The sequence below is a fragment of the Acipenser ruthenus genome, chromosome 10, assembly GCF_902713425.1.
Source record: "Acipenser ruthenus chromosome 10, fAciRut3.2 maternal haplotype, whole genome shotgun sequence".
Classification (NCBI taxonomy): domain Eukaryota; kingdom Metazoa; phylum Chordata; class Actinopteri; order Acipenseriformes; family Acipenseridae; genus Acipenser; species Acipenser ruthenus.
The window spans coordinates 31,736,891-31,753,881 of record NC_081198.1 but is presented as its reverse complement, the minus strand read 5'-3'; the positions used below and the strand labels follow the sequence as shown (position 1 = coordinate 31,753,881).

The 16,991-nt window shown below is 41.4% G+C and overlaps 1 protein-coding gene across 5 annotated transcripts in view; it reads left to right on the top strand.

The window, feature by feature from the left end:
• The window catches only part of LOC117406140 (disco-interacting protein 2 homolog A-like), a 133,244-nt gene that overhangs the window by 21,281 nt on the left and 94,972 nt on the right, over nt 1-16,991 (top strand). Inside the window, exon 1 of one of the 5 annotated variants that reach the window (XM_059032032.1) lies at nt 9,335-9,488. The exons of the other annotated variants lie outside the window; for them this stretch is intronic. Coding sequence (XP_058888015.1) covers nt 9,479-9,488 — 10 coding nt within the window. The 5' untranslated portion in view covers nt 9,335-9,478. Of the gene's footprint in view, nt 1-9,334; nt 9,489-16,991 lie in introns of those variants that run through there. 5 annotated transcript variants of the gene reach the window in all.

The window sequence follows — 16,991 nt, the reverse complement described above, 5'->3', positions numbered from 1 at the left end:
GGCCGTGTTGTCAGATGAAGCTCTACTTTGTTCCATCTTGCCTGCATCTCTGGGTTGTGTTTCCTTTTCTGCAGGTTTGCTTTGAAACATGATGGGGAGCTGTAAGGGTCACAGCTGGCTCTGATCCAGGAGAGAGGGGCCGGGAAGGCGGGCTTCTCCCAGATTAATTAGTTCAGCCCCATAGTAATAAGTAATTCCTTACTGAGAGTATTTGGGGTTACTTGGGATAAAGCTCTCTGACTCTCTGTACCTCTGGTGATGCAGTGGCTTGTTAATCAAGTTTATAGCATTGGAATCAACTCGCAAACCACAAGTGCTCTCCAGACCACAGGTTGCCAACAAAGTAACACTGAAGAGAATATAAACCTCCCGGCCTGCCTTTACCCAACCCCTCCCGTCACAGGTTCCCCTAATGGCTAAACAAGAGGGACGGGTTTGAAATGTCCACTAGATTACGATGCTGCACCAGAACAACAAAACCAAATATCAATAACCCCATTATACCAGAAGTCATCACTAAATGCACATACTGTACATTTTAGTATAAAAATACATTTTCCAAATAACATCACAATTATAAATAACATGCATACAGTTTATAGTGTTTCTGCAACTTAGGTTACAGTACTGGAAAACAGCAAGCCTGCAGCTTGCAACACTGAAACTTACTCTAATGAAAAAAAATAAACATAAGACTATTATACTTGCAATGTAAAGTTGCCGTGCACTAATGATATAAGCAGTATTGTCGCATTGCACTTGCTTTTACTTTATCAGATGCAGTACTGGCAACAATACACTACTATAACTGTTAGCTCAAGTAACACAAAGGTGCTGCCTGACTGTAGACCCTTTGTTAAGAACTAAAGCACACTTGCTGTTTTCTTGGAGAAGAGCTTATCCGATTCTGAAGAAACTTGCTATAGCAGTATTCAGTGTTTAATGGTTATGATCAATTTAATTAAAATGTCCTTGTTGACAGAAGGCTGTACCTCCGCAGCCTGTGTTTCAGGGCTGTCAGAAGTGTCTGTGGATCGCTGTGATGAGTAACATGCAGGATTACACGATGAACAGCAGTCTGTTTCACTAAGTGCACTCAATAAAATTGGCAAACCAGAAATAAACAACTCAAGACTTGAAAACATTGACCACAGTAAATTTGCATGGTGTTTTTGCAGTTTTCCCCCCTGCTTTTCCCTTGGCTATACTATGCATTTACTATAAATTACCATGGTTTGCCTATGTTTTACCACACTTTCACTGTGCTTTTATTTTACTTTGCTATGCTTTAACTATAGGAAACTTGCTACAGTCTGAAGTTTCTTGGTGCTGATGCTGATTTGAATCCTTCAATTGTCTCTGTTGTGAGGGGTGTGTCTCATACTGTCTGTGTGTGTGTGTGTACGTCTCTGTGTCTCTCCCTGTGTTAATGTGTGTCAGGTTTTAAAGGGAAAGTAAAGAATCCTTTAAAATCATCATTGGCTGCTCTCTTTCTGTACCGCAGGCTCATGTTTCTGCATCTTGTGTTTCACTGGTGTCTTGATTCCAGCCACTGTACCTCTGTCTGGTATTTCAAAGCATGTTTCCATTCGTTTCCATTGGCAGTCAGACTGAGATGAGAATTGGGAAAGCCCCAGTTAGAGGTCCCTCCAACTAGTTTCTAAGGGAGGGAGTGACTGAGAGTCCAATGAGAAGCATACGAGAGGTGGCTTCTGCTGAACCGTGTCTAGGACCAGAGGACACACTTGAAAATGAAGTAGAGAGTGGTGGTATGGAATGAGCTACCTAGTCATGTTGTTGAGGCAGAAGCACTTTCCTCTAAGACCCAACTTGAGGTCTTGAGGTCACTGCACAGTACAACTCCTCAGGATCTGTTCCAATGGAAATGACACTGCAGCTCTCCCCAGTCCCATTACCAGTCTACTAACCCCCAGCCCCCCCCCCCCCCCCTGCTCCTCGCTTCCTCCCTCTGCCCTCACCTCTCCAGGGGCTAATAGACTGTTAAACCCAGTCTGATCAGTAGACTATCCATTACCCTGCCGTCTCTTTACAATCAGGATACAAGCTGCTATTGCCGGGATTGCCCCCCAGAGGAGAGAGTGTGGTTTGCTTTCTGTACTGTAGCCCCCATTGAGTCTAAAACATTTCAGAAGGACGTTGCATTGCACTGTAAGCCCATGTGGAAAATAACAGCTGGGACAAATCTTCAAATTCTATTAAAAAAAAAACCACAAACACACACACATTTTATACATTGTACTAAAGAGAATTTTTCTTGCTCTCTCTACCTTTTTTCCCATTTCCCTTCCTCCCTCCCACTCTCTCTCTCTCTCTGCCTCCCCCTTGCACGCTCTCTCTCTCGCTCGCTCACTCTCTCTCTCTCTCTCTCTCAAGTTCAAATACTTTGTTGGCATGACAAGTTGAACTCGTTTTGCTAAAGATACAATGCGTTAGAGAAAGCAACAGACAAAATCTCTCTCTCTCTGTCTCTGTTTATTGGCATTACAAGATAATTACATTCAACACAAGTAATCAAGAACCTCTCAAAAAAAACATTGCAATGCTTTTTTTAATCCCTCTCCCTCTCTGTCTCCTCCCTATCTTCTCTTCTGTCTCTCTTTTTCCCTTTCCTGCTGGCTTTCTCATCCCCCCCTTGTCTCACTTTCTCTCTCCCTCCCTCCCTCCCTCCCTCTGTCTCTCTCCTCCCCCTCATCCCTCTCGGGACGGGGCTGCTGGAATGTGTGTGCGTGGATAGCTGAGTTTGTGTACTGCGGTGTGGAATGGATTCACAGTCAGTGCTGCCCAGTGCATTTCAGGGGCTTGCTATAGTGTAGAGATGTGTGACTGGAGGCAGCCAGTCCGCTGGGACAGTACTACTGGACTGGACAGAGGGACGGAGACTTTGTGTAAAGAAATAAGTCACCCCTGAATATAAGTTGCACCCCCAATTCAAATACCAAAATAAGACCCTGGATGCAAGTCGCCTTCATCTCGTTATAAAAAACACACTTTAATCACTCTAAGCATGACATATAACATTATAATTACCAGAGAAAAGAACCATGCAGGACTTGCTGGAGAAACAGTCTTTGTAGTTTAGCTACCAAACTGGAAAAGGTTAACCTAACTACTTCTTATGAGGGATGTGACCGCAGTTGGAGTTGGTTAATCTGACTCTTGGTGAAAGTCAAGACCCCCATTCCAAATGGCGAAATCAAGGTCACTCCCTTCAGATTGTGCCCAGGTCTGCAGCCACAGTTGCAACTTTCAGAACTCTCCCTGTAGAAAAACACATCAGAACTTGGTATTGTTGTATTTAATTTCAGTTTTGAGTATGAATCTTGTGGAGTGAATGACTGAGAAAGTCTAGTGTTTCCATGGAAACCCCTTTGGAATCTTGCCCGTTGTCCCGGTGCTGTGTGGGCAGTCTCTGACATTCGTGATTTCAGGAGTGGACCAGCGGGAATGTGCAGCAGGTCTTCAAAATGAGGTGTAACAGTTTTACAAACTGAGAGAGAGGCCTGTACTGGAGGTGATGAGTTCCAGGATTCCGCAGGAGGAGAAACACAACAGTCCAGCGCCTTTAAAATAAATAACAGAAAGATGGCAGTGAAAAAAGGAAATGTTAGATTGCATTTAATTTTCTAAATGTTTACACTACATTCCGTGAGCTTAATACGACTCCAATTGCAGAGCAGTTTGAGCCAATCCAGGTTTTACATTCATTCTGTGAACTTCATAAGACTCCCATTGCAGGGCAGTTTGATTCATTCTGTGTTAACCATTTGACCTATAGTAAAGAAGTTAAATAAATAATTCAATTTAATTTATACATGGCTTGGAGAAAGAGAAAAAAAATCATGTCAACTAATTGTGATTCCAACCTAATCTTGTGCACAGATGTGTAATGCCAGCAGCACTAACAGGAGCGTGATCCTTAGTACCTGTTCACTAGATGGCGCTGTCGCCTTGGTCGAACTAGCCTGGGTTCTGTATAGCCTAATGACTGCAAACACCATGTAGTTACTGAGACAGTAAAAACCCTTTGTATCGCCTCACTGCTGTGTCTTTCCATCTTCCCAGATAATAAAGCACTCTTGTCCTTGCATTGTCCTTTCCCCTCTCCGTGGCCTCGCGTTGTACCTCATACCACTTCTTCCTGCTCTGCTATGCTCTGTGTGATCGAGTTGCTGCAGAAGGCATTAGGAACTCTTTATTCTTCCTGGTACAGTGCTGGAGCTTTGCCAGTAAGGATCTGCACAGGCTTGGAATCGCCCTGTCAGCAGCTTTGTTTGTATTCATTACTGTATCTGCCTCTGGGTTTCAGAGAGAAGGCACTGCCTTCCTGTATGTGTCTTTAGAAGTCTTTCTCCAGTAATTAACAAAGCTTTTAAGTGCTCTTAAGCAGTTGGGTTTGCCTGCCGATGACAGTTCATTCATTTAGCAGGCTAGTCTTGCTAATTTGCTTCAGAAGCAAGTTAGTCCATTATATTCCGTTAAGGCTATAAATTCATCCGTGTCATCCGTGTCATGAAACAATAGATTGCCACTGAATGCACCCACCCAGGGCCAGCGCAAGGATTTTTGCCACCCTAGGCAAACCATTTACCATGTACCGGCAAAACCATTTTGTCAAGGTCATGTTATAGTTCGACTTATCAAAACGATTGTTTAGGCTACATTATTTTATCTTTGTATTGAAGCAAAAGAATGTTCACGTGATTAAGAATGACAAAGCGTGTGATCGCCATGGTAACCGTCACATGGTAGATCATGACATTTAGCTGTTCGGTGCAGGAAGAAGCATTCCTGAAAAACTAAAAACAAATATTCCTCGCAGTGGAAATTCTTGCAGCTTTTGTAAACTGAAATCTTAGTGGCCTGAATTGAAGTGAATACCTACATAAGACAAAAGCATACAACTATTCCACTGTATTACTTGGTAGAATGATAGACCGTGATACACGGCTCCTTCTAATTGCTTTTAAAAATGAAAATATAAACAGAAAAACAACCATGAGATGATTCGCAATCAAAACTAACTATACAAGGTAACAGCAATCAGAAGTAAGCATTTCGCCCTTAGTTTGGTTCATATTCTGAGGAAACAAGTAGAGCAAAAACTATTGTCCTGGTCAGAAACATTAAAATTGTTAAATCATCCCTGTTTTGCTATTTGTATTATCTTTTTTTAAAGTACAACTGCATCGGTATGCTCAGCAAGATAATAATAGCAGAGTAATTGTTTAGGCTGTGTTAGCGCCATTCAAAAATAAAAACAATCTTCTGGATTATTTGTTTGATAATTTTGATTGTGTTTATCACATTAAAATGGTAACGTTAATAGCTGATCTATATTTAAATCAGGAAGGGGGAGATGGAGGATAGGACTGAACAATAATACACTACCGGTAAGAAATTTAAAGTTACTTTCACCATATACAACTATATACAATCATCACTCTGGTTACAAACGGTAGTGACATCTACTGTCAGCTCTACAGTGACAATATTTATGATCAATGGATTCTACCACCATGCATGAGCTTAGAGTTATAAATAACAATTGATACAGGATACGCAGGTTACTTCAAACACATCATATTTTCATTGTACCTTATTTGTACAGTATTGCGTTCCTTAACTACTATAAAACTGGTACTAACGTGTAGGTTAGTGATTATATAATCATGCACAGCAAATCCTCTGGTACCTTTTTCTATAGGCAGATCTTTGACTTAACTTTAAAGAATCTTTACTGATGTGTTATGAAAATGCTTAAATGGCACACAACCGCTCTAATTTCAGTGCCTGGGCACTGATGAAGCGATCTTTTTTCCTTGTTGTGTCAAGACAATAATAAACCTTGTGGGAATCATCAAATATCTATTTCTGCTCCTTCAAGCAGTGTTGCCAGTTTAGCAAATTTCTCGCCAAATCCAGTGACTTTAAGGGCTGACTTAATTTGTTGATTTGTTGTCAAAAGCAACTACCTACAAATCTAGCGATTTCCAGGACAGTCATCGAAGAATTTCAGAGATATAAAAATCGGTGAAATGTTTCGATTATCCTGTATTAGCAACATCCTTTTTATAAGAATCATTGTCAGGGTAATTTAAATGGAATCCAATAATGCCCCACCTCATTTGAATACGCAAGGAACTTCAGTGTGTCCTTTGCTTAGCAACGGGCTCAACAACCACAAGCCTGTTCCCAGGGGAGACCAGATTTCGCGTGACACCACACCGGCATGATCACCCCACCCCCCCAACATTCCCGTACTTCCAGATTTAGGACTACACCACTGCTCATGATATGGTTCCGTAACATCAGCAATACGTTTTGCAGAAGAAGAAACAGTGATCTAAGATGTTGAACATTTTACAACTAAAGAAATGTGAAGTGTAAAATGTAATTGTGTACCGTTTTTGCTGCCCCCTTCAATTTGCAGCCCTAGGCGGCCGTCTGTTCTGCCTATATGGTTACGACGGCCCAGCACCCACCAGATTCTGATCCCTATAACTAAAGAATGTCCTTAGCAAGTTTCCTCACAATCGGACAAGCAGTTCTGTAGATATACCATAGATATGTGATGTGGCAGAGGGATGGTTCAACATACAATATTGATTTCCCAATGATACTTCAGTAATTTGTTAATCAAAATAAATGATTCCTTAAAGATTTAAATTAAGGTTTTAATGTCTTCAGTCAGACTTCTCGTCAGAGAATTGTACCGCAGTGGAGTAAGGATCACACTTCAGAGTTCTGCATATCTAGGGAACAGCTCGTCACAAAATTGTCGCAAAACTTTTTAGGAACTTTCTTTGGCACAAGGTACTTAACATCCTAATCTCACAGTATACTGAGCAACAGCTGTTTGTTTGGCTGTCCATCTGACTGGTTTTCTGGAGTTTTGCACATATCTAGAGAAGAGCTTGTCTAATTGTGATGAAGCTTTAGCTCAGATTACTGAGTGTATGTTTATCTCGGGGTATATGATGGAGGCTGTCTGTCTTTCTGACTGTAGGAATATTTGCAACACTTATATTTCAACATATCTTGTCCAGTTTGGTGAGGCTGTTCTCTAACACAATGGAGTTTGCAGCTCTGACAGGTGGTAATGTCAATGATAAAGCAGACCACAGGCTTGTTTCATTCCGGATTATTAAAGAATTGAATTGACCTTGAGCCGACGTGGGATGTACAGAACAGTACAGCAGCAGCACAAGATCAGAGACAATACTGCCTGACTCGAAGGGTCTCTCATTGTCTTCAGTCACAAAGACGTAGTCAGAGACTTATACCACTGTTAGTACCATACATGCTGTTCTATCTTTGAATGTTTTATAGGTATGGAAGCACAGTATTGTTCCTAGTCTAGGGTCGTTTGAACCTGTCAGTGTTATGAACAGGACTGCACAGATTCCAGTTTTGTGGGAAATTGCGTGACTGCCTGAAACCTGATATAATGTCTATATCACGACAGTGCACGTGCATTTCTTCATCACATACAGTAGCATCAGTGTAACTTGCAGATAAAATGATCCAGTGCAAGTCTGGGCAGACCATGCCTGCAGGATGCAGATTGTATTGCTGTGCAGTACGGCAGTGGCAGCAGGCTGGTTTAAATCAGCAGCGGAAAACTAGTTATTAATGGAACCGGCTATTAATTACCAGGTCCTGAGGGAGGCTGCCCGCCTTCCACCCTATTCTAATGCCAAGAGCAGTTTCCACACCCTCCTGATTCAAACTCCTGCACTGCACCGCAGTACAGCACAGAGGAGGGCTGCCAGGGACAAGCCTGCTGCACAGCTCTGTGTGTCTGTCTGTCTGTCTGTATGTGTGACCATGAGCTCATCACTACACCCACACAATCAGGGATTGTTTTCCATGTCTGTCTGTCTGTCTGTCTGTGTAACCATGAGCTCAGCACCACGCCCACACAATCAGGCATTGTTTTTCATGTTTGTCTCCGCTCTTTGCCCTATCTCGCTCACTGCCTTTCTTTTGCATGTCAGCTTTTCTTTATTTCTTGTTTTTCTGTTTGTCTGTCTCGATTCTCTCCTGTATTATTTCTTTCTTCATTTCTCTGTCGTCTCTGGAACACATGGGTACAGTAGTAAGGAAACCTCAGGACATTCTTAGCACGTTATTGAGAAGCGTCAGGTTAGTGACGTCTGTGTGCAGGTCACTTTTTCATATGTGCTTGCAGTACAGCGGGGATCGCATTTTCATGTCATCTATAACTATTAATATACTTTAATAAATAACATGACAAACGTTTCGACTAAGAGTCTTTCGCAATGTCTTCAAAGACTTCTAGTCGAAGCCTTTGTCGTTTTCATTTCTTACGTTTCTTTTCATGTTTCTAAATACCTATGGCTGTAATTTTGTACATGCAGTCGTGGCCGGAATGTTTTTTCGTAAAATTGTGTTTGCTGAAGCGTTGCATCATTACTTAACAATGTGTAACAGTGTATGTGAGCCTGTTTCAGGAATGTCAAGGCACTGCTGGGATTGCTTGGTTTCCTGTAATGCACTCAGTGCAGTCAGCATGCTCACTGATCGCACACTGACCATGTTGTGAACGCCCTTTCCAATCAGGGCTGAATCACTGGACCCTGTACGCCCCCCCCTCTCTCTCTCTGGTAATTCCATATATATATATATATATATTTCTTAGTATCCCATTTTGTGCTGTTTCTGCACTCCGCCTGTTTTAATAAAGGCACACTAGCTGTTTTTACCTTATGGGCACAGCCTCTTAGGGAGCGTGATCTTCATACATTGTGTGTAGGAATCTCTTAGTATAGCAGGGATCATTTCACACAGTTTGAGCAGACAGAACCCAGACTGCACGAGATGACATCTTAGAACAATTAGAGACACCTGACACCCAACTTATTCAATGATAGTAAAATAAAACTAAAATTGCTTCCCATTTAAGGTGTTATTGTTGCTCTTTGGTTCCAATAGGTATTTGTACTTTTTTAATTCTCATTAGCAAAAGCATTGCTGACGTCTCATTGAAGCAGTTGTCATATTTTTTTTTACTTTTACTAAACTTACTGTGCTGTGAGTATTTCAAGTTATGGCTGTAAGGAGAGTAGGCAACTTTTCTGTACACTTACATTTAGAGAACTGATTATGCAAGTGTGATGAAACTCGTTAAGGACACACTAGTGTTTCGAATGATGGGAAATGTGGAGGTGGCTGTACATCCCTACGCGTCTCACACTTGTGTGTTTACATTGGCAACAGATTTTACTGTGATACGGTTAGCTCTGATTCTGTAGTGACAGCTTCGGGGTGGGGGTGTGTCTGTGTGCTTGGATCAGTTTTTATGTTTTCATTGTATTCCCCGTGTCTGTGCTTGCATCAGTTTTTTTTTTTGGTATTCCTGGTTGTCCCAGTGTCTTGGTGAGCTGTGCGTGCTGCAGCGGGTTGAGTGCGGCTCCTATGAAAACAATCCAAGCCCATGTTGTGTGGTAAGTGCTTGCCCGGGTGAGACTTCGCTCTGTTTCTTGCTGTCTGTTTGTCGATACTTGTGTTCTTGTTTAGTGAAAGCTTTGTTGTTCCTTGGTGTCGGTGTGGGTCTCGGAGCACACGGTGTGGGTCTCGGTGCGGTTCGGGTGCGGGTCAAAATTTTTTATTTTTGGGTCAGGCTCGGGTCTGAATTTGAATCGCCAAAAAACGTTTTCTGTCCTTTCAGCGTACTTGTCTGTAACCCTTTCCCAAATAATGTATTAGAAGGTAAATGTACCGGTATTTCCTGCACTAAAGCAGGAGGCGTTTAGGGAGGAGTCAGCTGACTAAGCATTGTTCTCGGTTTGCATTGCCACTTGTTTGATACGTCGCAAGATCCTTTTATCACTGCTGTTAAAAATGTATGTGGACGAGGTGAAACAAAAGATAGCGCAGGGTGTATGTCATGTAGTGGATAATAGTTTGAAAAGTAAATCAGAAGTGTGGAATTCTTTTGGAATCATAGCGAATGAAAATAATGAACATGTGACTTGTTGCTTGTAAAACCTGTCATTATGTTTTTGTGAACGACAGCCACAAAACTGGTACCTCTGAGAAAGCACAGGTGTAGCTCCCTTTCAACTGATGGCACAAAAGGAATAGACAGGTATTTTATAGTGAAGTAAGTAGAGATAGTTAATATGTTACAATGTTAAAATATATGCAGACCACTTGAGAAAGCTACCACGCTGTGTAGCCTATTGTATAAACTCTGTGGAAAATGGTAGAGATGTCTGTGTGTGAATGTGAGAGCATGAGGGAGCCAGTCGACGCAGGCAGTAGGTAAAGTACAAACACTTGCGGGTTTGGATCGGGTTGCAGGTCTTATTAAAGCGGGTCGGATCGCGGGTAAGAAGATGGAGTGGGCTGCGGATTCGGTTCGGGTCCTGTAGTAGTGGGTCCAGGTCAGAAGCGGGTCATACAAATTGGACCCGCGCAGGACTCTGTCTCAGATCACACAGTTTGGGTGTGCGTCAGAGTTGCTAGATCCTCCCCAAAATAACCTCTAGATGAATGCACGAAAACCTTTAGAATTACCCCTAATACCTCTAGGAAAAAAAAATTTAGTATGAAGGCTCAAGTTCCTGTTTTTCTAATTGTAAACTGAAAGAATTAGGCTGGTGAAATGGTCAATACGTACTGAATTTATTAAGAGACACTGAAATCCAACTTTAAATAATTCCAGAAGCACATCATATTAAGTCCTATTACAGTAGATTCTTGTTAATTGCATAGCCCAGGTGCTTACCAGTTTTATGCAATTAACCAGCATTTGCAATTATCAGTAACATATACAGTGGAATACATTTAATTGTATACCATATAATTGCTATGAAGTAAATTTCTTTTGAAAATGTATGTTCCTTATTCTGGTTAAATACATATGTCCCTCAAAGTCCATATCCTTGATGCTCATCTTGATAAATTCAAGGAGAACATGGGAGTGTACTCGGAGGAGCAAGGCGAGCGCTTCCACCAGGATATACTGGACTTTGAACGCCGCTACCAAGGACAGTATAACGAGAACATGATGGGAGACTACATTTGGGGGCTGATTCGTGAAAGTGATTTACAGTATAATCGTAAATCTCAAAAAACTACTCACTTCTAAATCTTTTGTAGTCATTTTTGTATTACTTTAGTATAAGTACATGTTAATTTGGATTCATATGTTGTTTTTTCTGACTTTATGTGAACGAAAAGACACAAATTCGCCCGTTTTCTCATTGGAAATATGTAAATTTCAAAATATCACTGTCCTGGTCACAAAAGCAAAGTTTGTGGGGAATAATAGCCATTTTCTATACTTTTGAGGCATAAGCAATAACACTTACCATCCAGGAACAAAAATTGTGTTACATAGTGTTATCATGTATGCAATTCATTGGAATGCACTGTACTTGTAAAATTCTTAAACCTTAACCCTCCAGTAATATTATATTGGCACACCATGGCTACATTGTAAAAAATTTTTTTTTTTTTATTATCCAGAATATATATTCACTGACTGGCACAACACTTAAACACTGCTCCTACAACTAAATTAACTTAATCTGCAACAAGAATTAGTCCTCCACCTGTGCCTCTCACTCAAATTCTATGCAGCATAGTCTCTACTGTGCCTAGCAGCCCTAATACGTGCTGCACATGAAGTGAACTTATACTGGGCAGTCGAAGTAAATCGAACGTCTGGAGAAATTCTATAGAAATCAGAGGATGCAGCTGCCAGCAGGCATGATCTTGCAGCTAGTGGTGTAGCGGTAAATAAAAAAGTGGGTGAACTGCCCTGTTTGGTAGAGTTGAACAGATAAACATGGGCAGATACATTGTTATTGGCCCTCAGCCAACCAGAGCCCCCATATAGTCCTTTACGCTTTTAGGTGCTGTTCACGTGAACAGTCACAGAGCCGCCCGTGCGCTTCACTGAACAGTTCTGTGAGTGTGCTTTCACAGGCTAGGATGAAGGCTACTAGCACCGCCCTGCAGGTCCAGTGTGCCTAACAACATAACATTAACAGAACATAAACAACCAATCATACTCACTCACTCACTCACTCACTCACTCACTCATACACACACACACACACACACACACACACACACAGACATAGAACACGCAGTCCAGTGGCCACACCCCCCTGCTCGCAACACAATTCTGACTGAGAGCACTCAGCTGTGTCAGTCTTGCACCCAGCAACGCAACACAGATGCTCACCGTTAAAATATTGTGTCTTTAACCCAGGATTTGCATATCACAGGAGAGAAGAAGTGAGTAAAATCTGTATCCCTTATATGAGAAGTGGGTAAACGCCATTTACCTGTGTATACCCTCGACTACACCACTGGCCACAGCGCATCCACCACCATAGTAAAGGAAGGACGTGCACATTATGAACAAAATGTTTTCAGACAGAAAATCCTCTAAAATTAATAATGTACCTTTTGAAAAACAAAAAAACTCTGCCCTTTTGTTAACTCCAGATTAGCATGAGCTGAAACGTGAAACCTCTAGATCTGGAGGGAAAAACCTCTGTGTCTCAGATCACACTGTTGTCTCACTGAGATACAGCACAGCGTGGACACCGGAAATCACTGAGAACTCATTCAGAAAAAAAACAGGATGATCAAACAGGCATCTGGGGATATGTAGTCTGAAGGTTCCTATCTGTCTTCATGTTTCCATCTCATTCAGACCCTTATACACTGACCCTGTCCGTTAGTCACACTACGTGTTGAACACGATAACGGCCTTGATTTTGCACCAATCTTCACCATGCTTTTATCATACACGCCTAGCCTCCTGTCCGATAAACTCATGATTTAAATGCAAATATAACCTTCCAGGTACTATGACATTATGAGACTGTGTATGTGTGTGTGCACTAATTTACAATTGTGAGAAGACTTTCATCAGTTATTGAGAGTATACTCATTTTAGATACTGTTTTATTATAATATATAAAACATTGTAAGTGTGTGTGTATCGCAGCAATGGGAAAGGTCACCGATGTGTCGCATTTATTTAAAAACAAGACAGTCATACTATCCAGCACTGCAGAATAGGGAAGTCAGTAATATAGAGTTTAGCTGTTTAAACATTGTCCAAATACTGTAGTTTTGCATTTCATCTTGAACGCCATCAGAAATAGGCATGTGACTCATAGCCTTAGCATTTATACAGTAGTGAGTAAATAGAAAAAGATAAATGAACACAGGTAGCCTTGGTCTATCTTTTGATTTATAGCCAATATGAGCAGACTCTAGAATGCAAGCCAATGAGAGTCCAATCCACTCAATTGTAACAGCAGCCAATAGAGGTGGCGATTACATCACTGCTCAAAAGCTCCTCCTGTCTGTCTGATTTTGGCACAAGAAGTGCCCAGTCCATAAATAAATGTGGAATTTATCATGATCATTTCAGTGGAATTCAAAGCAAATGTTTCATTTGATACTGCATGTAATTGAGAAAGAATTCCTTGCTGGGTAATACATGTTTGATAGGGAGTCCTTTGTGAGATTTGTAGAGCACTGATCCAGTGTGCTGGTTAAAATGAAGAAATGAGAGCACTGCTCCAGTGTGCTGGTTAAAATGAAGAAATGAGAGCACTGCTCCAGTGTGTTGGTTAAAATGAAGAAATGAGAGCACTGCTCCAGTGTGCTGGTTAAAATGAAGAATTGAGAGCACTGCTCCAGTGTGCTGGTTAAAATGAAGAAATGAGAGCATTGCTCCAGTGTGCTGGTTAAAATGAAGAAATGAGAGAACTGATCCAGTGTGCTGGTTAAAATGAAGAATTGAGAGCACTGATCCAGTGTGCTGGTTAAAATGAAGAAATGAGAGCACTGCTCCAGTGTGCTGGTTAAAATGAAGAAATGAGAGCATTGCTCCAGTGTGCTGGTTAAAATGAAGAAATGAGAGAACTGATCCAGTGTGCTGGTTAAAATGAAGAATTGAGAGCACTGATCCAGTGTGCTGGTTAAAATGAAGAAATGAGAGCACTGCTCCAGTGTGCTGGTTAAAATGAAGAAATGAGAGCATTGCTCCAGTGTGCTGGTTAAAATGAAGAAATGAGAGAACTGATCCAGTGTGCTGGTTAAAATGAAGAAATGAGAGCACTGATCCAGTGTGCTGGTTAAAATGAAGAAATGAGAGCACTGATCCAGTGTGCTGGTTAAAATGAAGAAATGAGAGCACTGATCCAGTGTGCTGGTTAAAATGAAGAAATGAGAGCACTGATCCAGTGTGCTGGTTAAAATGAAGAAATGAGAGCACTGATCCAGTGTGCTGGTTAAAATGAAGAAATGAGTCGGACACATCAGAGCTCGTCTGGTTCCTAGCAGCTGATTTGCTCCTAAAGGATCCCAGTGATTCTGCCTCAACAATATGGCTAGGAAACCCATTCCATCCCCTCACCACTCTGTGTGAAAAAGTGTCTCCTTCCCTCTGTCTTAAGTCTCCACTTCATTTCCTACTGTGTCCTCTGGTCCTGGTTAATGTCCTGCACTTGAAGTATTGGTCAGGGTTTTCTTCCTTTTTAAGTTTTTAATCAATACGGCAATCAAGTCCCCCACTACTGTAATTCCCCTTTGTTCTTGGCTAAATTAATTCAGATTTATAAGTCACTGTGGTCGAGTTAAGAGCTCACATCCTACCATCCTTCTACTGCAGTCTTCACTTTTGAATAAACATGTTTTTATAGCAAGTCTGGCTTGAATTGCCATTCGAATAAATACTCTGAAATAATTTCCCACACTTAGACGGTAGTGTGTTACTGGAACTGACCATGGTCCACTGTTCGTAGGGCCAGGGTATTTAAAAAACAGAAAAACACAAGAAAAGGCTCTTCGCTCCTACAGCGTCCAAGGCTGTCTCTGAAATGTTTAGTCTGTTTGAAAGCGAGAGATTGAGACAAGAGCCTTGAAATGTGAGCAACACTGTTTCCTGTTCATGGGAAACAAACACAGAGTGCTTCCTACTGCTGTCACGGCAACGGAGTGCTGTCCAATGATGGAAGGGGAAGGGGAAGGGGAAGGGGCCTTCTTTATGAATAACTACCCCCTCTGATTGTGTGGCTCATACAATCTACAATAAAATGGCTACGGTTTTACAAGTGGAACAAAAAGTGACGAGAGAATGTATCTGATTTGTAATGTTGACAGAAGGCAACTTCAGATGATTGGTATTGGATTCTTGCTGCCACTGGTCGCTTACCAAGCCATGGCGAGCTTCCTGTTCGCGTTGTATGTATAAACTCAATATAAACAATATTCCACTGGAATTTTTATGTGTTAAAACTTCAAGCACTTTATGTACTTACTCCAAACTATTGTAGGCTCTTGCTCCCGGTCACAATGTCACAGCCAGGGGTTTCGTTCACACTCAACATTAACGAACTACAATATTCCAAAAAAACAGAAAATGACATCTAAATACAGATTCATCAAAAAATGTGCCAGATCATTTCAGAGGATTTCAAAGTGCTTGTTTTTTTTGATACTGTAAGTAATTGAGAGAGAATTCCTTGCTGGGTATTGAATACCTGCTTGATAACTATGTAAGCAACTACGGAATATTTCATAAAGTAGGAATGTATCAAATGCATTAAGATCATTTCAGGCATGTACTGTAAGAGAGTGATGGCAGTAGTCGGTTGTAACTGTAATGGTTTTAGTTATAAGCACATCAGTGTTGCAGTGAACCAGATTGCAGGTTGTTTTTGGTTCTTAACGCCCTTGTAAAATACAGTAACTGGGATTTATAATTGGTACTCTTCCTCTCATGTATTTTCTTTTAAAACAAAGTAGTTAATCCTCAATAATTATGTGATGCTATTACACCTCATGCAAACCTGTATCACAATACCTCTGCTAGTGTGCCTTGCCTATTTTGATACGTATTGTGTCGTTAGTGTATCGTTTCACCCCTAGTGTACACTGCTGCAAAGAGACAAGAAGCAGGAACTCTTAATGTAGAACTTTGTTTCTTTACACACTTGTGTTTTATTATACCGTATAAGGCACATCCACATTGGAATCTTTTTGCAGCAACTGCAGTTATGATATTGCTGTGCGTGTAAATCTGTCACTCGGAGTGTCAGTGACAAAGCATTCAAAATGTTTAAACCACAACTATAAAAACAAATTAAGCAAGTTAATAAACCATGAGAACTACCCTCTGAATTGAGGTAGCTACCAAACACTTTGAAACACACATTAAAACTCTGGGTCCCTCTGAGTCACTGGTTGTGGAGTGACACACTGAAGATCAGTGCGAGGCTTGTGCTGAAGTCTTGACATTGCAGTGTGATCTGAAGGGGCCGTGCTTGACCTTCTGCTCTGAGCTGGCTCTGTGTTCTCACAGGGAGTCAGTCAGGGCTGGCAGGGGGTACAGAGAAGTGGATGGAGTGCAGGCTTCTCTGTTTCAGGGATCCAGGGACAGGGTTAGAAAAGAGGCTTCAAACCAGAGCGCCAACCTACAGGAAGAGAAAGAGACAGCTTTCTTTGTTTATTAAAAATATTTCCAATGGGTTCAAAGGCATTCCTACATTACATCAACAGGTTCAGCTTATACATCTGCATTTCAAGAATAGCCTTGCGGATTAGAAAGTATTTTCTGTCCAATAAACTGTTTTACCAGAGGCCCTCCTTTTGATCTATTCTCCTGTAATTGATCTCAAATATATTCTCTGTTAAAGTGTCTCCTACCTTCTTTCCTAAGTCTGCCTCCACTTAATTTCAGCTGTAGGGGAGAGCGGTGTGTTTAATAGCCTAATAACAGCGGTGTGGTCCTGACTGATTGCTCAAACTCTTAGCTCCTGATCATTTCAATATTACAGTATATCAGCATACTGAGGGGAGTTCTAAACCCAAAACTGGGTGCAGCAAGGCTAGTGTGCATGTACAGGGAGGATTCAGGTGATGGGTTTGGGGGGATTATACTGTGATCTGGATCCCGCAGGGTTAGAGAT